General features: G+C 41.5%; 1 protein-coding gene across 1 annotated transcript; it reads right to left on the bottom strand.

Moving 5' to 3' along the window:
- Positions 1–701: 701 nt before the first annotated feature.
- Positions 702–27,709, bottom strand: GPR143 (G protein-coupled receptor 143). The gene is made up of 8 exons (XM_007065076.4): positions 27,336–27,709; positions 25,566–25,675; positions 19,141–19,235; positions 16,396–16,488; positions 14,564–14,673; positions 10,062–10,170; positions 3,600–3,717; positions 702–1,108 (listed from the first exon to the last, which is right to left on the bottom strand). The coding sequence occupies exons 1-8, from the start codon at positions 27,577–27,579 to the stop codon at positions 797–799; spliced, it is 1,191 nt and encodes a 396-aa protein (XP_007065138.3). The 5' UTR covers positions 27,580–27,709; the 3' UTR covers positions 702–796.

Consider the following 27,709-nt stretch of genomic DNA (forward strand, 5'->3'; position numbering starts at 1 on the left):
TCCCTTGAGTTCAGTAAACCAGGATATCAAATAGAACATTCCTCTGGACTGCAGGTTACATTTCACTGTCTTTTGATTGGATTTAGGCACCAAAGTCATTTAGATGACTGAAAATTATACTCTGCATCCCTTAATGGTTTAAATACCAGACTGCACTGTACGAAAAGACTATATTCCTATTAATTGCAACCGCATTTAGATAAAAGCACAGTTAAATATCCCACTAAAATTAAAATGGGCAGGGTAAAACAAGAGTTATTAAGCAGGGTTCTATATGCAAACAATGCAAATCCATATCTGTGTCAAAGTTGTGTCTTTCCAACATCTGAACATTGTTTTAAGGATGACAATTTTGCGTCCCTACAATCCTAGCGATAGAATTCCAGATACAGAGCTGCTCTCCTGAAAGTCAGGCAAGGGGCCAGAGTTAGAAAAACCCAACACAATAGTAATTTGTTTATTAAACAAAAGAATATTCTGCTGAAGTACAGTTTACAAGAGAGGTTAAAACAAAAATGTACGAAAAGAAATCAATGAGGTTAATTAAGAAACACTGAGCTTCAAAGAGACTGCTGCCAACATAATGGAAAGCAATCAGGCATTCATCAAACAGAATCATCTTCTCTCACACTCACTACAAGGGGACTGAAGACATAAGTTATTATTTATGCCTCCAGGAAATATATAGGATGTGACAGATGACAAGGCCCCAGCCAAGCCCTGGAGCAAATAGAGCTGTCGTTAATTAAGGGTCGTGGCAATGGGAGAGGTAACATTCAGCTTTATGCTATGCAAACTACCAGCCCTGATAGATAGGAGAGTTTCTGGATAACCTGTCATCACTGGTAGTGTTACCTTCAGACAGCATGCTTAAGGCCTCATCGGTCTGCTGGCTGCTGGCTATTGTTGTCGTCTTTGAGTTGTGGATGTTGCTTTGGTAGTTCACAGAGGATCCAATGGCAGAAGGGTAGCCATTGTCAGCAACAGCTGATGTGGACATTGATTCCCATGGTATTTCTCTCTTTTGCCACTTCAAGTTCAGTTTCCACCCAGTCCAGCCATAAAAAGCAAGTGTGAAGAGAAAGCCTTGCATTGGATTCAGCACTCCCTGGAAGAGAGAAGAAAGGAGAATTGTGATGGGAATTAAAATCAACAGAATGGTGAATTTCAAGTCAAGTGAAACCATTCCTGTGCATTAAGGGTACATCTACGCTGCAATAAAAAATTCACGGTGCCAAGTCTCAAAGCCTGGGTCAGCTGACTTGGTCTCGCAGGACTGCAGGCTATACAATTGCAGTATAGACATTAGGGACTAGGCCGGACATGTCTACACTGCAATTGTATAGCCCAAACCCCACAAGCCCAATTCAGCAGGCCTGGCCATGCCACGGGTCTTTTTTTGCAACGTAGACAGAGAGACTTTCCTCACAGTTAACAAATTGCTGCCTCTGAGAGATGTTGTAAAACTCACCCATCTGCATCCAGATGAAAGTACATGTTATTTTTCTTCTAGCCACAAGCAAATCAAGATAAGAAACCAAAGGCCTTGTTCTGGTACACAATAACACGGAGAACACAAGGGGTCAAATGCTTGCCTGGTTTGACCTCAGCTACTCCATGGAGTTGTATCAGGGATAAATATGGCCCTCAATGTGCTTTAACAGTCTCCACTGTGTCTTATGAATTTTATTTTACATGAGCAATTATAAAACTTCAGTGAAAGCAGAGCCAAACGTACTGAGAGCAGCCACTCACAGATAACCAAGTTCTTAAACAGTGATCAATCCGTTTGTAACTGCTGCTGACTCATGAACCAGTCCATCATGGCTGGATTAAAAAACTGGCCAGCTGAGACAGTCTCTCAAGGATCACTTCTGTCCCCACTTCCCTGGATATTTGGCAAGTAAATGCTTTGGATGTTTCTATTTTTCTCCTGGGAAATCAGCACTTTATTTTCATAGCCAGCCTACAAACAGTTCAATTCCTAGACTTGACCTCTTGCCCTCCACGCCAGGAAAAGCCGAGAGCTGTGTCACATGAGTGTGTTCAGCCCTTGGGAGAGAAGGGGGCACCATGTGAGTGGCATCACTTACTCCTTTAATACAGGATGAAACCTGGAAACGGAGAGGTAGGTACTTGGGGGTGCCTGGTTGCTTGTCAGAAGGAAGCAGAGTGTGCTGGGGGAGTGGGAAGAATAATTTAACCCTTGTAACACTAATCTGGGATAAAATCTGGAAAGAGAGAAATAGGTCCTCGGAGATGGAGGTGCCAGAGTATCGTGTGTGTTCTGGGAGTCGGGGGGATGTTCCATGCACAGGAGGCGTACATTCATCCATAATACTGCAGGCCAGATTAGCCAGGCTCAGCTGCAAAAATTGAAAGGTGAATACTGATGCTCTACTGACTGGCAGATTTAGAAACAATGCTTGTAAAGGAGCCCTGGCAAGTCCTCTTTGGGCAGAGGGCTGTAGCCAAGGCGCACATAGACACAAAAATAGGGGAGACAGTTTTAAGAGAAGAAAAATTGGTGGTAACATGGGTTAAACTTGCAAGAGAAGCAGTGGATTCTCCAGCTCTTGACATCTTCATATCAAGACTGGATGCCTTTCTGGAAGATACACTTTGGCCAAACAAATTATTGGGCTCAGTACATGGATAAGTGGGTGAAATGTAATGGTCTGTGATATACAGGAGGTCAGACTAGATGATCAAATGGGCCCGTCTGGCCACAGATTCTTTAAATCTCTGTAAGAATCCCAGAAAGTGGGAAGGGAGGGAATTATTCAGCGCTAGAGCTATGCCATAACTCAAACTAAAAGAGTTTTAGTGCCTTTCACATGTTTAATGTCCACTTAATAAAAACACTCATCCAAATATACCCTTGACCCTCCTCTAGAAAATTGTTCTGTCATTTCAAAAAGAAAAACAAAGAGCATGTTTTTACTAAGAGGCTTTGCAGATATGTAAGATCTCCCCAAAGAAGCTACCTGCATCATCAACTCCAGAATATCCCCTTTTGACTATTCCAGGAATATTACGCTATGGGGGAATGGGTAAATCACAGTCCAGTAATGATCCAAAATGCTTTAGTAGTGTTCCTACAGTATTTTGGATCATTGCTCTGAAAGACCACTATATTTTTCTCTCAAGTAATTATTCTCTCTATATACAGATGTTTTCTACATAGCAGCTTTAAGGAGCAAAGAAAATAACCTTAGTTACAAATACAGGCTGAAATTGTTAGTAAGCACCCAAGTTGTTAGCCTGTATTCAGTAATCACTGGTGGAAACTCTGTAGTCTGTTATTCAGGAAGACACAATAGATGACCATAACTGTCCTTTCTGGTCTTAAAAATGAATGAATCACTTTGACTTCAGTAGGGATGCACAGAGGGTCAGTCAGGGCAAAATGCATTCCTTCGTCGTTCTTGCAGAGTTTCATATGAAGAATAGTTCCTGTGACTTGGAAAATGTTCTCCAATTTTTTTTGTATGGAGTGGTGATTATATTTTGAAAGAACTAAACAATCATTACAGTGGTGCTGCTTCCTGTCAGACAAAAGCTACTTCCAAGACTAATAAAAATCATGGTTGACCTACCATTATAATCCATGTGATCAGTGCAGCATTTCTAACATTTTTCAGGGGGTTTCCATTGATATCTGGCTGCATTTCAAGGTAAAACAACAGGCTCTCATTGATGATGTTTGATGACCAGCTGTTGCAAGGATAAAGAGGAGAAAAAGAAAAAGACAGATTTTTTTTTTTTTTGTATATACAGTGGTTTCTTTACCAAAGCATAATTGTGGTGATTGTTGGCAGGGAGAGGGAGAAGTCTGTTGGTTTTTTTTAAATGCTAAAGCTTGTAGCCAACAATATGAAGGAGCAGCAGGTCTGGGAGAATATGATCAGGAAACAAAATCCTTTTCCTAACCCAGCCTGAGACAAAGAAATAGACATAACCAAACGGAATGAAATCCTAGCATTCTACCCTGCTGCAGGCTGATAAAATGCAGAATTAAATCAGGTTGATTAGAAAATACAAGACTAGAATGTACTACAGTCTATAATGGAGAATGTCATCATCAGCACTTTCTTATATTTGCAGCCTGTGACATGGTGTACCAGGCATTTGTTGCTTCCGGGCAAAGGCCTCACTGCCTTGGCAAACCCTGGCAGAAGAAGGTGCCTTGCCAGAAGGGAAGGGTAGTGAGTTCAGACACTTACAGGTTGCCATGATCAGCTGCAGGCAAAACCAGAGAGAGTTGGTCCTCCAGACCTAGCAGGACCGGAAGCAGGTAGAGGCCAATCACGACCCAGCAGGCCAGATAAAAAGCAGTGGCTGTATCTACTACAGGCCAATTCTGGGTGAAGCCAGGAAAGGGAAAGAAGGCTTTTCCTGCCCTAACCCAAGTAACCTGACCCAGTCAGAGGCCCAACCTTGACAATGTTGGGTCTCTATGAAGGGTTAGTGTTTATATTGTGGGCTTTAATGCCCAGGTGGCTATTTTGAGTTAGGATTTAATTTGTGTTCTGTTAACCCTGGAAGGGGACTGGACTGAGACTTGAACTGGCCAGAGGAGCTGGCCTCTGGGCCATGGAGGCAGCTGACCATTGCAGAACTGGGACAACAAGGGGTGTTAAAGAGGAAGAGTCTTGCAACAGTATGTCCTGACACAAGGGGGCACTCTGGTATCAAGGTCACATTATAATACGGCACATAAGTAGAGTTGCAATGTTCATACATATGCTAAATATATATAGCATTGCTACATTGCTGCACATCATTTCCTAAACAACCACAAACTTCAAAGTTAAATTAAAATGGACTTTAAAAGTGACATCAAAAGAGGATTACAGATGACTCTGAAATTGCCATAATGTACCAATAGTTCTTACCAACAAGGGCAGCTCATGGTCAGATAGCAAACATCAAGTTAAATGAATCAATAATCTTCAGCGCCAAAGAGAGGCTATGTCAGAAAGCCCAGGTTTTAGCCCTAGTGAACAGACTTTAGTGCAATTTCTCTGTATTTCTCCTGCATAGTCAAATGGGTCAGGCTGGTTTCCTAAGTCCAGCATTTGTTTAAAAAAAAAACAAAAAAAAGGATTTTGCCATTTTCTTTTTGCAATCAAGTTCCCATTCTATGTGAAAACCTCATGTTTTTCTCCTTCCACCTTCCTCCCCTCATTTCTTCCCTGCTCCATTCCCCCAGCCTGTCCACTTTAACAAGCTGCTCCATGCATGACCTAAGGCACATCCAGGGCCGGCCCACAACATTTTAGCACCTAAGGCAGGGAGCTCAAATGATGCCCCCGTGCCCCCTCGCTTCGGCCAAAACTTTGAAAGGTCTCAATTCTGTCTTCTTCCTGTTCTGCTCCTCTCATGGTACTGCTCTACTACCTACCCCAATAAAGGAGAACTAACAACTTAAAATGCCTAGTTCAAAAATTTTAAGTGACACTTAACTTTCAAATGCCTGAACAGCAAATGTAACTTTTCTTGTCCGCATAGGTAACACTGACATTTTTATCTGTTTGAATAATCAAAGTGGTGCTTTCCGTGCCTTCTTGGTTGCAAAGATTTGAACTTCTTCCTGAAGGTCCACAGTCTGGGCCAGCTCATGCTCTATTGAGATGGTTGCAAGGCCGACCAGCCTCTCCTGTGTCATTGTGGAGTGTAGATGTGTTTTTATTAACTTCAGCTTGGAGAAGCTGCGTTCTCCACTGGCAACTGTTACAGGAATGTTAGAATATGCGCAGAGCAACAAAAACATTTGGAAAGAGGGTGGTCATCTTATTTGTGCACATATATTCCAGAACAGCCTTTGGAGTTGATCCTGCTGAAATGTATCTTGAAAGGGCTTTCAGTTCATCACCTAAATCACTCACATCAATATCGCGTATGTCATCATGTGTCAACACTGTTTCTAGTGCCCTGCATTGCTGGTGGAAGTCTTCTTCAGGTATAGTGAGGAGTTTTGGAATATCATACAACATCCCAAATATACTGCTGTGTTCCTTGAGCTGCATGAAACGTTCTTCAACTGACTGTATTGCACAGTCTAGCACCTGGTTAAAGAATTCAACTTTGAATTGTTGTTTGGGGTTTCTTATGGGATTATCCCGTGCCTCGTAATCAAAATGTCTTCTTCTTCGGTGACTCTTTGTCACGGGGTCACCGGGCAATGCTCTGGAACTACTCCATATGAAGCCAGTCAGGACTCTGGGGGAGCCGCCTCTCTGTGAGCATACTGTCTCCAGGGCAAGAAGCTTACACAGCTTCGATCTTTCTGGGTCTGACCTCGGAGGATTCAGCATCCCCTGCTCCACCATACGCTTCCCACAGCGAGTCCACAGAGGCGGGGCTCCTGGGGAAGCCAGAGGGTCCTGCACCCCACTTCTGCAGTCAGACGTGACTCTCAGCCAGTCAGTAAAACAGAAGGTTTATTAGATGATAGGAACACAACCCAAAACAGAGCTTGTAGGTACAGAGAACAGGACCCCTCAGTCAGGTCCTTTTTGGGGCCAGGGAGGCCAGACCCCGGTTCTGGGCCTCCCTCGCTTTCCCCAGCCAGCTCCAAACTGAAACTCTGCTGCCCCTCCTCTGGCCTTTGTCTCTTTCCTGGGCCAGGAGGCCACCTGATCTCTTTGTTCTCCAAAACCTTCAGTTGGCATCTTGCATGTGAGGGTCCCAGGCCATCAGTTGCCAGGAGACAGGGTGTCAACCATTCTCTGTGCAAACACCATCACACTGGCCCTCAAGGGCTCTGCAACAATCACACACCCTTATCCCACCACTTAGATACTTAAGAAATGCATAGGGGAAACTGACGCACCCACACAGTATTCAGTTAGAACATTAAGTACAGTCCCACTTCGTCACACTCTTGTATTCTAGAATGGGTGGGAAAATAGCTTCAGTGTGAAGTTCCTCTGCCAACTTCTGTGCACTCTTCAGAACGTTTTGAAATCCCTCATCTGACCGGTAAGACTGTAGGTATGACTTTGCTTTGTCCAGTTGTTCCATTGCTCCAGATATATCAAGGTCAACACCTTAGAGTCTCTTGCTTACAACATTATGTCATGCCACAAAACTAAGCCACACAGAAATTTGAAGTTATGTATGTTTCTGGTGATTCCATTTCCCTCTGCTACTGTTCTCCCATGAACAGTTCCTGTCATAGCATTATCCTCCATAATGGCAACTATGGCATCATCTGTCTTCCTAATTTGGTGTTTGATAGGCTTTATCGCCTGTACTCGACTTTCCCATTGTGTGTCACTCAGTGGTTTCAGTGTCAGAGAGGATGTTCACAGTTGTTGCTTCAAAATTTGCCATCGATGAGATGATGCAGAGAAAAATACATAGATGCTTTGAATTACATTAAAAAATTCAGCAGCCTCACTAGAAGCTGATGCTGCATCACTGACCACCAAGTTCAATGAATGAGAACTGCATGAGACAAGGGATCCGTGTCTGCACTCTGTTCTTTCCTCTCATGTTGGCACCATTATGGTAGCCCTGGCCTCTCATGTCAGCTATCGCAATTTCTGTATCTTCCAGCTTTTTAAGAAGCATATTTGTCATACCAGCTCCTGTAGTATGGTCAATGTCAATACATTCTAGAAAATGCTCTCTGCCAGTCACCATTGCAGGGACATTTTCACTAGGTACTGTTGTTGTTACAAAACGCACCATTAAAGTCATTTGTTCCGTATGGCTGATGTCAGGTGTACAGTCCAGAATAACAGAGTAATATCTTGCGGACTTCAGATCTGCCACAATCTTCTGTTTGACCTTTGTTGCCAGTAACCGTATGATCTCATTTTGAATTGTTTTTCCAAGGTAGTGGTGTGTGTACATTTCTTGGGTGGTGACTCTTCTCAGATGCTCCTGGAGTACAGCAGCAGACTCAGCCACCAGCTCCACAATTTTAAGGAAGTTTCCATTGTTTGGCACATATAGCTGATCTGAAGTGCCACACAGTGCTAGGTTTTGGTTAGCAAACATTCTCACAATGGCAATGAGCCTTTTCAGAACATTTTGCCAGTAAAGAGACTCTGATGCAATCATCTCTTGATGCTGATCATCTATGGTGGCCTTTAACCTTAGTCTCATCTCAAGCTCTTTCCACCTATGGAGTGCTCTCTGGTGATTTGCTGCCTTCTCATGGCATGCCAGATTTCTAGCCAGATTTTTCCAGTCCTTTGTTCCTGTAGAACCCAGTGTGCCTGGAACATTAGACTGGAAGAGTTTGCTACAAAAACAGTATGCAGCATTCTGGGTTTTTGAGCACATAAGCCATGGCCTCTCCACTTTATCACCATTGGGGATTTCACGCCAGTAATGTGTTGGATGGAAACTTCTATTTTCATTGTCTTTGGGGAACATGAAGTTTTTCACTTGCTGTGGCCCATTCAGTACAAGGAAGTCCCTCAGGCTACTGCTCAAGTGGGTCCACAGTCCTGGATCATCTTGACTTAAGGAACTAAACTCAGCAGCAGCTGTTTCTTGCGCCTCCACCACACTCTTCTCTGATCTACACTTTTCTGCAGGAATGTGCAGGGTTACATCCATTTGAGATGGAGATATGGATGCTGCAGTAGCTGCCCGGTCACCTGCACTCTGACTAACTGGAAGATCAGGCATCTCCTCACCACTCACATCCTCACTGGGGCCGGAAGGCTCACTGTGAACATTTGCGTCTATGTATCTCAAGAGAGCTCCTTCCTGCTTAGATAGAAAAGCTTCCTTTGCTTTCTTTCTTTTTCTGAATGCTGTCCCAGAGGGGCGTTTTCTCCTTTCACTCATGACTGCTGTTCTGTCCCAGCTCTAGTGGCTCTCAACACTCAATTGAAGGGGACAAATAAGCAGGCTGGTAGCAGGGCCTGAGTGAGGGAAGATATCAACGTCTTAAGGACCTATCTGGCTCCTACTACTTCAGTTGACTGCCTGTTCCCCTCAAGTGGGTTCAGGGAAGCAGCAGGAAACAGGAAGCTCCCTGAGAAGCTGGTGTTAATCAGTCCAGGCTCCTGGGGGTGCTAGAGAGGTAGATAAGAGGCTCCTCGTCCTCTGTCTCCCTGCAGCTCCTGCTGCTTTCTGTTATTCCCTCTCACCTTTTCTCCTGCCTGCCTGTTATGTCTCTTGTGCCCTCCTTCCTCCAGCACAGCACTCCACCATCTTTGTGCATCTAGAGCAGAGAGAATACATGTGCACCAGCAGCAAACACAATTTTCTACATTCTGGGTCCTAGTGGCGCCCCCCGCCCCCCCAGTCTAGCACCTGAGGCGGCCACCTGAGTTTGCCTCACGGTAAGGCCAGCCCTGGTCACATCCCCTCTTTGACACTGTTTCCTTTCCTTCCCTATTTCTGTCTTGTCTGTTTAGACAGCAAGTTCTTCATGGCAGGGACCATCCGCTGCTATGTGTTTGTGTGGTGCCTTGCATGATGGACTCCCAATCTCATCTCAAATGTGCTCATGTAATACAAATAGCAAATAATAATTTCTTCCTCCAAAAGGATGCTCTATTTTTGTTCAGTCAGTCAACACCTGTCACTCCCAGTCGTACTCCAGAATCTTTTGCACTAGCTGAAGCATGCTTTATAAGAAAGCTGCCACTGCAGAAAGGCAAAACTGTGTTCCAAAGAAAACTGTCAAAGGATACCATATTTGAGATGGGAATAAGTGATCTGAAATTCCACAGCCAGACCATATTGAGGCTACTCTTGTGGAGAGTGACCATAGCACTGTATTTTTCAGACATTGCTCTAGGCGGCTGCCTACCCATCTTTTTAGCCATTTTTCTTTGAGGCTTTTGTTTTCATGTTGCTCAAACTTTTTTTCTATATATTCCAGAACTTGTGTCCCAGCTGCAAGAGGCAGCTTAATGCTTCGGCTACTAAATAAAATAATGTAGAATGTTTTCCTTTCTAGAGAATTCCTCCCCTTGAAACTGTCAGGTTGACAAACAAATACAGCAAGCCCACCAATACCGTTCACACCCCCTACCTTCCACAGTGGGCAAATATTCAGGTTTTTTTAAAAATATGCTTCCTACCATATAATGAACACCAGCATAATTTTGAAAAAGCGGATCTGAATCTCCGTCCCCAGGCGTCTTTCATTCTCTGTGTAGATTCCTTGTCTTCCTTTGAGCAATGAGGCAACTGGAAAGTACAGAACTGTATAATGAGTACATGGCTGTGGGTTTATTTTTTTTATTTACAGGGATCCAGAGAGTGGGAAAGGGAGGAGGAGTAGCTAAAGTTCCTGCTGTGGTGGGACTTGATTTTGACCAACGGGGAGGAATTGGTAGCAACAGAAGGTGGAAAGCAATTTGAGTGAAAGTGATCAAGAAATGATAGATTTCATGATTCTAAGGAAAGGGAGGAGTGAGAGTAGCAGAATAAGGACAACAGACTTTTAAAAAGACGGACTTTAACAAACTCAGAGACATGGTAGGTGAGGTTCCATGGGCAGAAAATCTAAGGGAAAAAGGAATTCAGGAGAGCTGGCTATTTCTCAAAGAGACAATATTAAAGGCACAACTGCAAACTATCCTGATGCAAAGGAGAGAGAGGAAGAATAGGAACAAACCAATATGGCTCAGTCAGGAGCTCTTTAATAAGCTGAATTTCAAAAAAGGAATCCTACCAAAAGTGAAAACATGGACAAATTGCTAAGGAGGAGTACAAAAGAACAGCATGAGCATGTAGGGACAAAATCAGAGGGGCTAAGACACAAAATGAGTTACACCTAGCAAGGGACATAAAAGGCAATAAGAACAAGTTTTTTAAATACATTATGAGGAAGAGAAAGATGAAGGAAAGTGTAGGTGCTCTACTTAGTGGGGAAGGAGCAGTAATAACTGATTACATGAAGAAGGCCGAGGTGTTTAATGCCTGATCTGCTTCAGTCTTCACTAAAAGAATTAATGGTGACCAGATAGTCGAAACAAAGCAACAGGGGGGAAGGAACACAAGCCAAAATAGGGAAAGAACAAGTTAAAGAATATTTAGATAAATTAGATGTATTCAGGTTAGCAGGGCCTGATCAAAATCATCCTAGGGTACTTAAGGAATGAGCTGAAGCAATCTCAGAAATGTTAGCAATTATCTTAGACAACTCCTGGAGCACATAGGTAAGGTCCCAGAAGACCAGAGAAAGGCAAACATAGCACTTATCTTTAAAAGGGGGAACAAAGAAGATCTGGGAAACTATAGACCAGTCAGCCTAACTTTTATACTGGGAAAAATACTGAAACAAATTATTAAATGATCAATTTGTAAGCACCTAGAGGAAAATAGGGTTATAAGGAATAGGCAGCTGGATTTGTGAAGAACAAATCATGCCAAACCAACCTAATTTCCTTTTTTGATGGGTTTACTGGCCAAGTGGAGAAGGGAGGAAGCACCAGACATGATAGATCTTGAATTTAGTAAGGCTTTTGATGCAGTCCCACGTGACTTTCTCATAAGCAAACTAGGGAAATGAGGTCTAGATGAAAATTACGGTAAGGTGGATCACAACTGGTTGAACGACTATACTCAAACAGTAGCTATCGATGGTTTGCTGTCAAACTGGGAGGGTGTATCTAGTGGGGTCCTTCTGGGGTCAGACCTGGGTCCAGTTCTACTCAGTATTTTCATTAATGAAGTGGAGAGTATGCTTATAAAAGTTGTGGATGACACCAAGCTGGGAGGGGTTGTGAGCACTTGGAGGATTGGATTAGAATTAAAAATGACCTTTAGAAATTGGAGAATTGGTCTGAATTCAAGAAGGTGAAATTCAATAGAGACAGTGCAAAGTACTTCACTTAGGAAGAAAAAAATCAAATGAACAGCTACAAAATGGGGAATAACTGGCTAGATGGTAACAGGATCTGGGGGTTATAGTGTATCATAAATTGATGGAATCAACAATGGGATGCAGTTGCAGAAAAGCCTAATATTCTGGGGTGTATTAACAAGATCGTCATATGTAAGACACAGGAGGTAATTGTTCCACTCTACTTGGCACTATGAGGCCCCAGCTATTAGTATTGTGTCCAGTTCTGGGCACCACCCTTTAGAAAAGATATGGACAATTTGAAGAGAGTCCAGAGGAGAGCACAAAAATGATAAAAGGTTTCAAAATCCTAACCTGTGAGGAAAGGTTAAAAAAACCTCGGTATGTTTAGTCTTGAAAGTTGCGGTGGGAGGGTGGGATCTTTATAACAGCCTTCAAGTTTGTTAAGTGCTGTTTTAAAGAGGATGGTAAATAATTGTTCTCCATGTCAACTGAAGGTAGGTGGACAAGGCAATGGGCTTAATCTGCAGGAAGATTTAGGTTAGATATTAGGGAAAAAATTTCTAACTAAAAGGCTAGTTAAGCTCTGATATAGGTTTACAAAGGATGTTGTGGAATCCCCATCAATGGAGGTTTTTAAAAAAACAAGTTGGGCAAACATCTGCCAGGGATGGTCTAGGTTTACTTGGTCCTGCCTCAGCGCAGGGGGCTGGACTTGATGACTTCAAGGTCTCTTCCAGCCCTACATTTCTATAATTCTATGCAGGATAGTTTAGAAGATGGAGGGTGACTCATTAAATAATCTCCTTTATCCATTTAACAATTAAAGAAAACAGTGTCATCCAAAAGTGAGTGGTGGCATCAGAACTTGCCACTGGCTTTCTATCAGCCCCATTTAAAATGGAAAGTAACAGGAGGGGTCATAACTGTTTTACCTTTTAAAAACTTAACATGAAACGAGTGTTTCGATAGCATGTTTAACTATGCAATTGCTATGCCTTTGTTTTCTGAGTTCTGCACCTGTAAGTCACTTAGGACTCCCCCTGCAGAGATGGGCAGCTAGGTTGTGTGCAATACAGACATTCATAAAGGACGCAGGCACACTTTGTGCGCTCTCATGAAGACTTTAGTCTTGTTTGTTGCTTTTGATTAATGTAAAATAGGGAGACTGAAAGTATATGGCTGCTCTAGTAATCAATATTGGTTCACTTTACAGCATGGAAGCCTAAGGTGCAGCCTGAAGTAACCCGTATTCACTGAAGAGAAAATAAAGAAGTGTAGCCTCTATATACCTATAGAACTGCAGGTACCAAGGCAACAGCAGAATAGACTTCCTTATTGGCTGTGGATAATGTGCTTCATCACCTTGATCAACATGTAGCTGCTCCTGGATGCCCAGGTAGCTGCAGTTGCCAAGTCAGTCATCTGTGCTTGGAAAGGAGTTTGTCCCCTTTTATTTGCTTATTATCAGAGAACAGTTTACATCTGTGCTCTGCTCTGACTACCAGCAGATTTCTGAGTGAGGTTTAAAGAGTTTTTGACCGTTTAAAGGCTTTGGCTGTCTGAGAGAGAGAGACTACTTTCCTTCTCATATGGTACCATGGTAGCTATGATCTACTAATAAGCTGAGCGCCCCCTCCTCATCTAAATGGACTGTGTTCTCGGTGAGGGCTCTTGGCTCTGAAACGCACTTCCTTCTGTGGTTCACCAGAACCCTGGTATGGTGGATATGGCAGAACAGTCTTTTTGCTGTGTGTGTACAGTGCCTGGCATAATGAGGTCTTGGTTCTGGCTGGAGCCTCTAGGATACACACAATACAAAATATTATTATTATTTATTTATTTTATTATTATTAAAAACCTGTCTGTTTTCTCAGCCTTTTCTTGGAAGTGGGGATTATGGAATGAGGGATGGAAGAGAAGATAGGACAGAGATTGCATTTGGAATGGGATTGGTGGTTTTTCAGGAGTTTTTTTTATATATTTTAGTATGTGTATATTTTGATGCAAACTTGTGGATTTATATTATGTAATACACTGAGCATTGGGTGGGTGTAATATTAAATACAAAGTCTGGGATTGTTTGGCTACAAGGTTTTATTTCAGGCTCCTCTCTCTAATGTAAAAATAAGTTAGATGTGATCATGAGGCCCCTGATGAAGTTGTGTACAAGCCCAATTTCAGGCCTTTGTTCCTAACATCAAAGTCATGAGTAACCAAATTCCAATCATATTTGACCACATATAAAACTAATAACTGACTCCAGGTGCAATTAATGAGAGGGCTGCAGAGAAGCCAATGGAGTTGCATTTCATTACAATATCTTAGTGACTTAGACCTTATCTACACTAGAGAATAATCCTGACTTCAACTCTCAGTGGCCAACTATAGCTGCACCAGTTCAAGCCCCTAGCATAGACAGTTCAGACTGCTACAAGTACCAGGGCAGACTGCTAAATTTCAAGAAGATGCAATGCAGTTTTGGCCCTCTACAATAGTGTTTTGTATCAGCACATCTACGTTGATGGTGTTGTTGGCCACCAATGCCCATACCTGGAGCAAATCCCCAATGTCAACAGAGCCTTGCTTTTGGTACCTAGCTGTTATGCTAAAAAAGCGTGGTGCATTTCTTTTCCTGGACTAGCTGCATCCTTCCATGGCTTTGTTCATAAAAGACTCCCCCACAGAACAGGATATACAGACATAGCTTTTACATGATTATTATGTTTTTACCTCACATATACTAACTAATGTTGGCATTTAGGAACTTACCTCCTGTTACCGTCCTCCTAAAGAGGATTGGATTGGCCACCAAAACTAGCAGAAGTGGAGCATAGGTAGTGATGTAATGAGGAATTGCATGCTGCAGGCCATTTTCACAACTGAGAAGAGACCATTAAAAGATTAATTCTTCTCCATATCTTGTAGTCTTGGCTATTCTACTTACATCACATTTAGCTAAAAATATGGAATGAAATAAACAGATCCAAAAATGTCGTGACATATTGATTCTGGCCAGCTCAAGTGAGTCACAAAGTAGACTATTGAAATACAGGTTTCAGAGTAACAGCCGTGTTAGTCTGTATTTGCAAAAAGAAAAGGAGTACTTGTGGCACCTTAGAGACTAACCCATTTATTTGAGCATAAGCTTTCGTGAGCTACAGCTCACTTCATCGGCATCCGATGAAGTGAGCTGCAGCTCACGAAAGCTTATGCTCAAATAAATGGGTTAGTCTCTAAGGTGACACAAGTACTCCTTTTCTTATTGAAATACAGTCGAGTTTCTTTGTATGTGGCCCTCGTGAGCCAGTGCTTCCTTCCAACAATTTAGGTGGAAGGAAAAAAAAGAAGCTAAGACAGCATGGGAGAAGAAGGGATAATAGGACACAGGACTTCTTTGGCATGATCTTCTCCCTCTCTAGGAGCCTGTGGAAGCCTTAATGCCCCCACTTTCCATGGCCATGTCAGGAATGGGCTATGGGGCAAGTAAGCACCAATTTTATGTGGCATGTTTCCCTCTGGTCCTGGCAGAAACCCAAACAGATAACTGCAGAGTCATATTGGATATGTCTACCCTGCAGCTGGGAGATGTGATTTTTTTCAGCACTCTGGACAGACTTGTGCTAGCTCTGCTTGAGAGAGCATGCTAAAAATAGCAATGTGAATGTGCACCCATACTGCAATGTCTACACCGCTATTTTTAGCACGCTAGCTCGTGTCTGTCTACCTACGCTGGGAATCATGCCTCCCAACTGCAGTGTAGACATACCCATTGACTCTGAGTTATGTATATAAATCGTTTAAGTTGATAATTACCAAAGTTAAGTTATTCAGTGATCAAACCATACACAACAAGTATAAGAACATCTTTGGGACTTCACTAGTTGTTGGTTTTTCAGTGATTGGGACCCAAAGTAGGAGTAGATGGTGCTGGTGCATAATCAGCGATTGAAGGAAAAGTGAGTTTTGAGGAGGAATTTAAAAGAGGAAGGGGTCACACAAGCATAGGCAGGCTGTTTCAGGCATAGGAGTTAGCCTGATACTAAAGTGGAGAGTCATGAGTAGAAGAGTTGGATGGACAGAGCATAGGGCATGAGAGAAGTAGGATATAATATTTTTAAGGCCATGCTACTCTACCACTTACGTTGGCAAAACTTATGTCGCTCAGGGGTGTGAAAAAACACCCCCCCACCCCGAGTGACAAGTTTCCCTGGCATAAGTGGTAGTGTGCACAGTGCTATGGCAGCAGGAGAGCGTCTCCCACCAACATAGCTACCACTGCTCGTTGCGGGTGGTTTAATTATATTGATGGGAGAGCGCTCTCCTGTCGGCACAGAGCGGCTATATGAGAGATCTTACAGCAGTGCAGCTACCTCGATACAGCTGTGCTACTATAAGGTCTCTAATGTAGACATAGTTTAATTCACGTAGGGCCAAATTTGCTCTGACATTCCTTACTGTAAATCCGGAGTAACTTCATTGACTCCAATATTACTCCAATTACTCTTGTAATTGGGGTAAAAACTTGACCCTCCATCTCCAAACCTGACAAAGACATTCAAGTAATCACAGAGCTAGATTTTTTTAATTAATGCCTTGCTTACCTAGCAATGGAAGGGTAGTAAAGCATGGCAATTCCTTCCACACACAGCAGGATTGCCAGGCCCCATGTCATCATGTGGTACAACACAATTGTACTGGAAGCACATGAAATGGAAAAGAAGCTGTTAATATCACTCATCATGTGCATTTGGAATTGCTTTAGAATTTCACATTGCAACCATTCAAAAGAATTGTACACATATGCAGGTAGAACAACGCTCCACCGGCAGTACAGTAACTGGGAAATGGTAAAGCGGGTTGGGAAAAATAAGAGTTGGGCTAAGTCAACGCAATTGTTCAGGTTGAGATAAGGCGCCCTGCCTCTGTCCCTCCCTGTCAACAGAGCTGTAAGTGATCCTTGCCCACACAAGCCTCCAGTCGTCCCTCCAGGCTCACTCCCTTCCTGTGACCTATGGAGGTGGAGCTTGGGGTGGGACAAGCTACACGGACAAGGAAGAAGGGCTCCCCAAACGTCATGAATGGTCAGCCCTTTTGGGGATTTGGAAATCACAATTTTAACAGTTATGATCACATTTTGCTTCATCCACATCAGCAAGGGCCTGATCCAGACCCCGCTGAAGTCAATGGGAGTTTTTCTATTGACTTCAGTAGGCTGTGAGTCAGGACCTGAAAGTTTTGCCACTGATTTTGGTGAGAGCAGAATCAAGCCCATATTGCCTCAGGCTAAAATGGTGTAGACTTATGTATACATGTCTATGAACACTTGAATCACTGCCCATAGGAAATAATATGAATGTCATTACAGTGCATAGCCTTGTCTGGCACTGGGAATTTAGATAACCTTGATGGAAATAATTAGGGTAAAATATGTGAAGAATTTTCATAATAAACACTAGAAATCAAGTAGTCTAGCTTGTTACTGCTTAACAGTTCCATAACTCCTGGGCATCAAAGCTTCACTATACAAATAAAATTCAAGTTTGTCCTATACAGGCTAGGGTTAATATTAGTTTAAATCAGGGATTTTTTTTTTCTTGTTCTGGAGATGCACATAATAACATCTGCCAATTGCACTATGTCTCCAATATCTGATTGCTCAATATTGTCTGGGTATAATATCACATAATTCTGTGCTCAGTACTGGCAAACTGAAGGTCTTTTTGTTCTTCTAACTCCAAAAACTGGCAGCCAATTTAGAAAAACCTTTATATTTTGTCTCTAGTATAACAGCATGGCCATTGTACTCAAAGAGTTGGCTGTCAAATTGGGAGAGTATATCTACTGGGGTTCCTCCTGGGCCCAGTATTGTTCAATATTTTCATTAATGAGTATAGAGTATGCTTAAAACATTTGCAGATGACACAAAATTGGGAGGGAGCACTTGGAGGCCTGGTTTAAAATTCAAAATAACCTTGACAAATGGAAGAATTGATCTGAATTCAACTAAATGAAATTCAATAAAGACAAGTTCAAAGTACTTCACTTAGGAAGGAAAAAAATCAAATGCACCACAACAAAATGGGGAATAACTGGCTAGGTGGTGTTTCTCCTGAAAAGGATCTGGGGATTATAGTGGACCACAAACTGAATATGAGTTGTGAATGTGATGCAGCTGCAAAAAGAGACTAATATGCTGGGGTGTTTTAAAAGGAGTGTTGTATGTATACCACAGGAGATAATTGTTCTGCTGTATTCAGCACTGCTGAGGCACCAGCTGGAGTATTGTGTCCAATTCTGGGTACCACAATTTAGAAAGGATGTGGACAAATTGGAAAGAGTCCAGAGGAGAGCAACAAAAATGATTAAAAAAAAAAAATTAGAAAACCTGACCAATGAGGAAAGGTTGAAAAAATTGGGCATGTTTAGTCTTGAGAAAAGATGACTGAAGGGTGACCTGATATGTCTTCCAATATGTTTAGGGCTTTTATAAAGAGGATGGTGACCAACTATTCTCCATGTCCACTGAAGGTTGGAGAAGAAGTAATGGGCTTAATCTGCAGCAAGGGAGATTTAGGTCTGGTATTAGGAAAATCTTTCTAACCATAAGGTAGTTAAACTCTGGAATAGACTTCCAAGGGAGGTCATCATTGGAAGCGTTTGAAAACAAGTTGGACAAACTCCTGTCAGGGATGGTCTAGGTTTACTTGGTACTGCCAGAGCACAGAGGACTGGACTTGATGACTTCTTGAGGTCACTTTCAGCCCTACATTTCTATGATTCTATTCATGCCAGAGTGTTTAGATACTCCAGGGATGGGCACTATAGAAGACATATAATACATAAGATTATTTTTTTCTTTTCTTGAAAAAGATGTTCTATAAAATGAAAACATCAACAGGACACTAACAACAGCTTTGAAAAGTAGACAAAACCTCAAATCCTGAAGCAAAAATTCTAGGTGTATTTCAACACTTTTTTTTCAGAGTAACATTTTATTGCTACAAGGTTCAATTCACGGTGTAGACTGGGGACTGGGGTGAAATCTTGGGTCCACTGGAATCTTCAATGGAGGTAGGATTTCACCCCAGATTTTCAAAGTTTAGGTGCATGCAACTGCATGCAAGTTTGTAATCAATTCTGGAGCATAGTCATGGCCCTTTAAGCACCTAGCATACCATGCACCCATACTAATACGTGGTTTGCATATGCACATCAAATGTTTGTGCATGCTTCATTTATGTGCCTGAATACATGCATACAAACATGTGCACCTAATGTAGGAAGTAAAGCTACTTTTAGATCTTTAATTAGTTCAAATTAAAAATTAGTTAATTTCACTTTGGTACCTTAGCCCTGCTGATCTTCTAACCACCAAGTAGGAATCTACAGCATAGCAAAACAGCCACCAGAAGCCAGCACTGTACAAGAGCTGGATCCACATCTGCAAAAGGAAAAAGATTCCATTGTGTCACAGCTGCTGACAAAGTCTCTAAGTGACCAGGACAAAATAAAACTCCCTGTTACTTCTAGCCCTGATGAGGCCTCATTCAAGCATGTTTAATGGAATGTGTGTGTTTTTGCAACAGAGATCCATGAAGGGCCAAATCTTGCTCAGAATCACAGAAGTAGTCCCACTGAAGCCAACTGGTCTATTCACATGAGTAGGTTGAGCAGCATTTGACCCCTTTTGATAAGCTTGTTTTACTCCTGCCCAGAAGAGATATTAACCTTGCCTAAACTTAATTCTGAATTTTACATGTGCGTCCAAAAGTAAACCATCTTTTGCTCCATTCATAAACAGATTTATAGTGAGAATGTTTGAAATTACTGTATTTGCACATTAGTGCCGCTCCTGTAGCCGAGGGCTTGTCTATACTTGCAGCTAAATCAGCACTGCTGCGATTGATGCATCAGTGTTGATTTAGCAGGTCTGGTGAAGACAAGCTAAGTTGACAGCAGAGTGCTCTCCTGTCAACATCTGTACTCCACCTCCCTGAGAGGCGGAAGGTAAGTCAGCGGGAGAGCATCCCTGTCAACACAGCACGATGTAGACACCACTGTAAGTTGACCTAAGTTACGTCAACTTCAGTTAAGTAAGGCCTGATCTACACTGGAGGGGGGATCGATCTAAGACCTGAAGTCGACATATCTTAGATCGACTTAGAATCACTTACTTCGCGTCCTCGCGGCACGGGATCAAAGGCTGCCACTCCCCCGTTGACTCCGCTTCCACCTCTTGCCCTGGTGGAGTTCCAGAGTCGATGGCAGAGCGATCGGGGATCAATTTATTGTGTCTGCACTAGACGCGATAAATCGATCCCCGATAGATCGATCACTACCCACCGATCTGGTGGGTAGTGTAGACATGGCCTAACTTATGTAACTGAAGTAGCATAACTTAGGTCGACTTACAGCTTTAGTGTAGACCAGCCCCTGAGACATGAGAGAAGGACTTGTATCTCTTAATCATTGTAGTTATACTGTACCGTCATATTCTGGGAACTGAATGTAAAAGGAAATTATTATCTAGTCAACAATCTCTGTTCCCAAGAGGAACAAAAAAAGGAGAAGGGTCGTAATGAAATGTCCACACTTTAACTCTGATGGTTTTTTTCACTAATGACCCAAAGCAAAGTACTGTGTACAGGTTTAAGGCAAGCTACATTCCACTGTATTTGACAGCTGAGAATTCTCATGTTTTCTCACGAGTATACATAAAGATATCTGACCTTTTCTGCTGTGTTTACACATTCCAAAATTCTTTCCCCAATGAACTGGTTCTTTTACAGCATACTTTCCCCCCCTTTTTCATTAGTCTGGAACATTTTTACTATTGAATTTAATGTTCCTCTGAGCCCCTCTTTCATTTTGGCTCCATTTTCATCTGAATATCCTTTGCCATGCGTCCATAGTAGCAATCCTTTACCAGGCAGAGACCAACATGCTTGCTATTAAGCCAAACATCAGCTCTGAAAACAAATCCCTGGTATTCCCTCCTCCACAATCTGAAAATACTCCCTTTACCCAGAGATGTTGATCCTTGGCTCAGTCACTAAAGTCACTTGCTGGAGGATTCTCTGCACCTTGAAGTCTTTAAACCATGATTTGAGAACTTCAATAGCTCAGACATTGGTGAGAGGTTTATCGCAGGAGTGAGTGGGTGAGATTCGGTGGCCTGCATTGTGCAGGAGGTCGGACTAGATGATCATAATGGTCCCTTCTGGCCTTAATATCTATGAGTCTATGAATCAATACACCTTCAGGCTCCAGTACATTCATCACTGGAATGCACTTTATTCATAGCATTCAGTGTATAACTTGAGCTTAGTTTTACATTTTTTTTCTTTGTAAGATTTCCATTTGAAAAATAATATTTTTAAAATTCCATCTAAAAGAATCTGTGGGCTTGATTCGCTCAAGATTGCACTGGCTTCTTCCACTTCATTAGGGAAGATGGAGCTAGTCAATGCTGCCTCAAACAGATTTGTGCTTCATCTGTCCAAGATGTGGTATTAGTAGGTGTCTGCTACTGACCACCAAATCACTTTTGAGAAGAGACTGACTGGCTCCTTATGCACCTATCTATAATGTGTAGGGGGAAAAAGCTCTGTGATCTGGGGGAATTCAATCAGAGTGACATATGCTGGAGGTCCATGCTACTAGAACTAAAACATCCTTGGGATTTCTAAATACTACAGATGGCAAAAAGTGTGGCATCCAACATAGGGAAATTCTATTTTAGACCTCATTTTGACAGATACAGAAGAACTGATCACAGAAATAAAAATTAATGGTAACTTAGGTAGAAGCCACGATGACTTGATCATCTTTATAATGTGCAAGCAGAATAAAGTCCAGACCAATGATATTTATAATAGGTGCTTTAAAAGGGTTAATTTCACAAAACAGAAAATGATTATGATCCAAATAAGATGGGAGGAAGAATTTAATCAGGAAAAGATTAATAATAATTTGGAATTGTTTAAGAACGCCTTTCTAGATGGCCCAAAAAACCACAGTCCCACAATTGAGGAAGAAGGCCATATTGGCTGAAAAATCAACCTGGTTTAGAAAGGAAGTGAGGCAGCCATTTTATATATTAAAACAAATAGAAGAAAAGGGAAGTTGATAGTAATAAATACAAATGAGAAGTTAGAAATTGTAGAAAATTGGTGATGGAATCAAAGGGACACAAGAAGAAATCTACGGCCAGCAGAGTTAAGCACAAAAAGAAGAATTTTTTAAAATATATTAGGAACAAAAAAAATCCTAACAATGGTATTCATCCACTACTAGATGTCAATGGTAGAAATATCAATAATAATACAGAAAATACAGAAGTGTTTAATACATATTTTTTCTGTATTTAGGGAACAAAGCAGATGTAGCCATCATCTTATAATGCTCTTTCCATTCCACTTGTATCTCAGGAGGATGTTGAACAGCAGCTAGTGAAATTAGATATTTTTAAATCAGCAGGCCCAGATAACTAGCATCTAAGAATTTTAAAAGAGTTGCTTGAGTAGCTAAATGGACTGTAATGTTTATTTTAAATAAGTCTTGAAACTGTGGGGAAGTTTCCATAGAGTAGAAGAAAGCCAATGTGCCAGTTTTTAAGAACAGTATACGAAAAGACCTGGGTAATTATAGGCTGGTAAGTCTGACATCAGTCCTCAGCAAGATAATGGGGCAGCTAATACCGGACTAAACTGATAAAGAATTAAAGGAGGGTAATATAATTAATGCAAATCAATGTGGATTTATGGAAAATAGATCCAGTCAAACTAATTTCATCATCTTTTTTGATAAAGATTACAAGTTTAGTTGATAAAGGTAATCGTGTTGATGTAATAAACTTAGACTCCTGTAAGGCATTTGTCTTGGTACCACACAACATTTTGATTAAAGAACTACAAGATCAACATGGCATGCATTAAATGGATTAGAAGCTAGCTAACTATAGGTCTCAAAATGTCATTGAAAATGGGGAATCATCGCCCACTGTGATCTGTTATTGTCCCTATTCTATTTAATATTTTTATCAATGACCTGGAAGAAAATGTAACATCATCACTGATAAAGTTTCCAGATGACACAAAAATTAGGAGAGTTGTAAATGACAATGACAGGTCACTGATTCAAAGAGATCTGGATTTTTTGGTAAGATGGGCGCAAGCAAACTATATGTGTTTAATCTGTCTAATTGTAAATGTATTCCTCTAGGAACAAAGAATGTAGGCCCTACTTCCAGGATGGGGGACTCTATCTTGGAAAGCAGTGTCTCTGAAAAAGATTTTGGCAGGGAAGGTGGATAACTAGCTGGACATGAACTCCCAGTGTGATGCTGTGGCTAAAAGGGTTAACATAATTTTTGGATGCATAAACAGGAGAATCTATGTTTGGCACTGGTGTGACTGCTCCTGGAATATTGTGTCCAGTTATGGTGTCCACAGTTTAAGAGGAACGTTGCTAAATTGGAGCGGGATCAGAATGAGAATGATGAAAGGATTCGTGCCTTTAGTGCCTTGTCTTACAGTGATAGACTCAAGGAGTTCAATCTATTAAGCTTAACAAAAGAGAACACTAAGGGTGTCTGCATGGGAAATATAAATTTGATAATGGGCTCTTCAATCTAGCAGAGAAAGGTATACCACAATCCAATGGTTGGAATCAGGGGTGCCAGAAGAGGGGGGGCCAGGGAGCCATGGCCCTCCCACTTTCCACCTGTCCACTTTTTGCCATGGGCCCCACCCCTGCCTCTCCTCTTCCCCCTGAGGCCGAGGGTCCACGGTTCATGGCCTGCTCTGGCTTCTAGCTTGGCCAGGGGCAGGCTTCAGACAGAAGGGGCAGGGAGGGCGCCCCCGCCTTCCCCCCCACACACACTTTTGGAAAGGCTCCACTGCCTCTGAATGGAATCTGAAGCTAGGCATATTCAGGTTGGAAATTAAGCATAAATCTTTAACAATGAGAGTAATTAACCATTGGCAAAAGTTACTAAGGGTTGTGTTAAATTCACAATCCTTGGCAATTTTTAAATCAAGATTGGTGGTGATTCTTCTAAAAGATTTGCTCTACGGTGGTCCCTTCTGGCCCTGGAATCTATGGGGAAAAGTCAGCAGGAAGTGGATGCATTGTCATTCTACTCATCCCTTGGGTAGCCTCTGCTGGCTACCAAGTAGAACCGCCAGTCCTGGCGGAAACCTCTGGGAATGTGGCATTGTAAACACAATCTGTTCTTTCTTGGGGGTGTACCTACTTGGGAGTCACTTTCCCCTACTTGTATAGGGGGGGTCTCCTCAGGGGACGAATCAAGGCCTATCTGGTTTAAGGCCAGAACGCATGGCGTTTTATTTTTTAAACAAAAACAAGAATAGGATTAAAAGACATTTGACATGACTATACCTGGTTTCATAATTCTAATGAGAATAAGGTGGGAGAGGGGAGGAGGAAGAGGGTTATTTGTCAATACAAAAAATAAACAGTATCAATGGTAAAAAAATTTGTTTCAAGTATTCATTCAATGTTAACACAGTGAAATTATGATGTTTTAGGAATGGCACTTCACTGTTGCAAAATTTTTATGTTGGCAAAGTTTTCTCTTTTTTTTAAAAAAAATCAGGCTTGGACTATGATACAAGCTTGTACACACTGAACAAGGGATAATGGTTTCCCCTCGTTTTTTCTACTTGTACCTGGCAAGGCTGAGAAGGCATGTGATGGGAAATAGAGGGGAATTAGAAAAGGTTGTAGTGTGATTGGTTTTGGGCTGTATGGTACATATAGTTCAATGTGGAAATTATCATTCAGATTTGTAGCAGTTGGTTACAGGCTTCTGTACAGCACCATGATATTATGCCTTTTGAAACCTAATCAGATTTTTGTTTTAGTGTAGAAAGAGATACTTTAGCAACATTTAGATTGTAATTATACATGCGTGGTCAGAAATTCCTTGGGTACTCAATATTCTCACTGGCTTTTCATAAGTCTTTGTTCTGTCCTATTTGTCAGACTCCATATTACTGTAAAAACTGTGAATTGAAATGAGTATTGGTCAGATATAGCATTTATATGCCATTTAAGTTTATACATCAGCCCATATTTGAACCACATTCAGTTAAAGTATGAATGACAGTGTAATAAACCCCTGCAAACGGTTTTGTCACTTTGAGATTCCTAAGAGATTTTCAAGCACTCCAAAATTATTCAGGAGAAACGTATTTTTCATTTCACAAAAAGGGTAAACTCCCCACCTGAGATTTCCTGTCTGATTTTCAGCATACAGTACAGTATGTAATTACAAAGTACCTCACTCAGAGACCCATTTACCTTTGTCCCATACAAACCCAGAGCTCGATTTTGTCCTAAATCACTGTACATCTGAATTACCTTATTGACTTCACTGGGCTTGTGTGTATTTAGCACCTCTGAAAATCAAACCTCTCTTATGATTTAAGCACCTACCTTTAAGCACCCACATGTGAACATTTTGGCCTCAGCTTTCAGGAAATAGCTTGCACTCCTCCCACTCAAAGCTGGTGCTGCATAGCACGGGCGTGCCAATACCTGTACCTCGTGAGCAATTAATACATTTCCCTCTTATTTTATCGCTTGAACCCTGCAAGATTTGTATGGCTTTGGGAGAGACAGAAACCCATTATACTTATAGATCTGAATGATAGTTCAATTTTCTTTAGATCAGGAAGAGTTTGTCCTGCAGGCTTCCTTTACCAGATCAGTGTCCCTAGCAAGAAAAAAAGAGTTTTGTACTTACGGCACTTCCCACACAGAAGGCAGAAGGCAGCACATCAGTTCCATTCACCACAGAGATGTTTGCTATGAAGTCAGGGAAGCCTATCCATACTGCTGATCTGAAGATTATACCTAATGGGAAAATTCATTAGTGTCTGGATGTGTTAATATGTTTTGAGTCACATACTTGCACAGTTACATTTTCAAATTGTAGCCTGTTTTTACACATGAACAAAGCAAAGAACTGTGCTTGAATTGAGCGCAAGACAACTCCATTTATTAAATTCCACCATAATCTATCAGTGAATGCTGCACCAAAGTTTAAAGTTGCTGTGGTCTAAAATGTTCTATTTAAAAAAAAAACTTCATTTCATTAACACTGACACACATTTCTCTAAAATGAGCTGGATAGCGTCTCACGGGCTGTCATCAAATGAAAGTAATCTCATAATTAAAGCATTTTCTTTTTACTTCTTTTCACTGTTATATTTGCATATGTCAATGTTCTTACATTCATTTCTCTTTAACTCTTTACATTTTAGTATTAAAGGTATTTTTATACTCTTAATCTATTCTCATTTTTGCAAACAACTCCTTTCTTCTTTTTCAAATGAATGAAACAAATAACATTTCCCAATACTGCTTTAAAAGACATCACAGCTTGCAATCAGTGAAGATGTCTATTCTTATTACAGTGTGATAGCACTACCCATGATGCTTTATATACCATTTAATGAGAATTGATCCCTGCCTAGGAAAGATTACAAAGCGTCTCAGACAAAGATGATACAAGACAATTGGTTCTGATTTGTCAATATAATTCAAACAGAAAAACCTCTCTCACATTTTTGGCCTCATCAAATTAAAGGAACATTTTTCAGGCTGTCTATCCAGATTCTTATATAGGTGCTCTTTACTGTATCATCCGAGCAAATCTCAAAAGTAGAAAACAATACTTATAGCTGTCTCTCCCTTCTTCCCAGCCATAGGACTTCAGATTATTATTATTATTATTTATGTATTTATATTATTTATTTCATCATTTTATATAAAATGTGAAAATAAAGATATGATTGCAGCAAAGCCTGGATGAAGAGGAAGTTCTGCATTTAGCTCTGGATATGGTGCAATTAGTGTTCATTTATACTTTGGAAGCACGTTTCATAGTCTGGCAGGTTAGAATTAGACACCACTTTAGTTTTGACACGTGGGTGCCCATTCATGTTGCCTCATTCTTCCACTTCCTCAGCCTGCTCTCTCATTGTGACCAGGCAGGGTATTGGATGAGCAAGGTTCTTATAGATTTCAATACCCTATCTATAGCACAATCTAAACCAGCACTCTTGGGTTTAAAAAAAAACGAGGAGTACTTGTGGATTTGCCTAGTGGAGAAGCTGGCATTTTCATAATGCTACAGCCTTTGTTTGGAGTGTTTAAGGATCAAAAGAATGTTTTTAAAAGTTAGTCTTTAGGGACAGTTTAAATTTTGGATCTGTCAGCCGTTGAAAAAACTTCCAACGTCTGTCTGATTGGATTTTGTTAGTTTTAGGTGCAGATTTTGAAGAGTGCTTGATTTTAAATTTGAACTTTTAAACCTAACATTCAAAAAAATCTCTCTTCTATCAAAGACCCATTATTTCCTAGCATCCCTTAACCCAAATCCTCCAGCAAAACAGAAACAACACACTTCCATCCCAGAGCTCTTTCGTCTGCTAAATGGATCCATTTAGCAACACTGCCTCCAGGCAGAGGGAATCCACTCTAGGGCAAGGCACAGCAAGCTGGTCCTTACCTAGGTCACCAAGGAGGTCACAAACGGAGATGAAGAGAAGAATGGTGGTGGAAGAGGAAGCTTTTTGCATCTTCCGGGAACTCTGTCCCTGCTTGGGAAGGAGCTGCAGGATGCTGAGCAACAGACTGACCGAGGCACTGCCAATGCAAACCCCACAGAAAACCTCAGGCTGGAAAGTCAGCACCAGTTGGGTGGCTGCATCCCGGTTGGGGCAGCAGTAGGTCTCTAGCCTGGGAGAAGCCATGGGAGGTCTGGGTGGTGGTAGAAGATAAGGAGCAGAAAAAACTGCTGTTGCTTCTGCAAGGGAGATTTAGCTTTTACTTGATCCTTCCCATTAGCCTTCAGTGGTGAGAATCACGCGACTGATGGATCAT

The sequence above is a fragment of the Chelonia mydas genome, chromosome 1 (genome assembly GCF_015237465.2).
Source record: "Chelonia mydas isolate rCheMyd1 chromosome 1, rCheMyd1.pri.v2, whole genome shotgun sequence".
Classification (NCBI taxonomy): Eukaryota; Metazoa; Chordata; order Testudines; family Cheloniidae; genus Chelonia; species Chelonia mydas.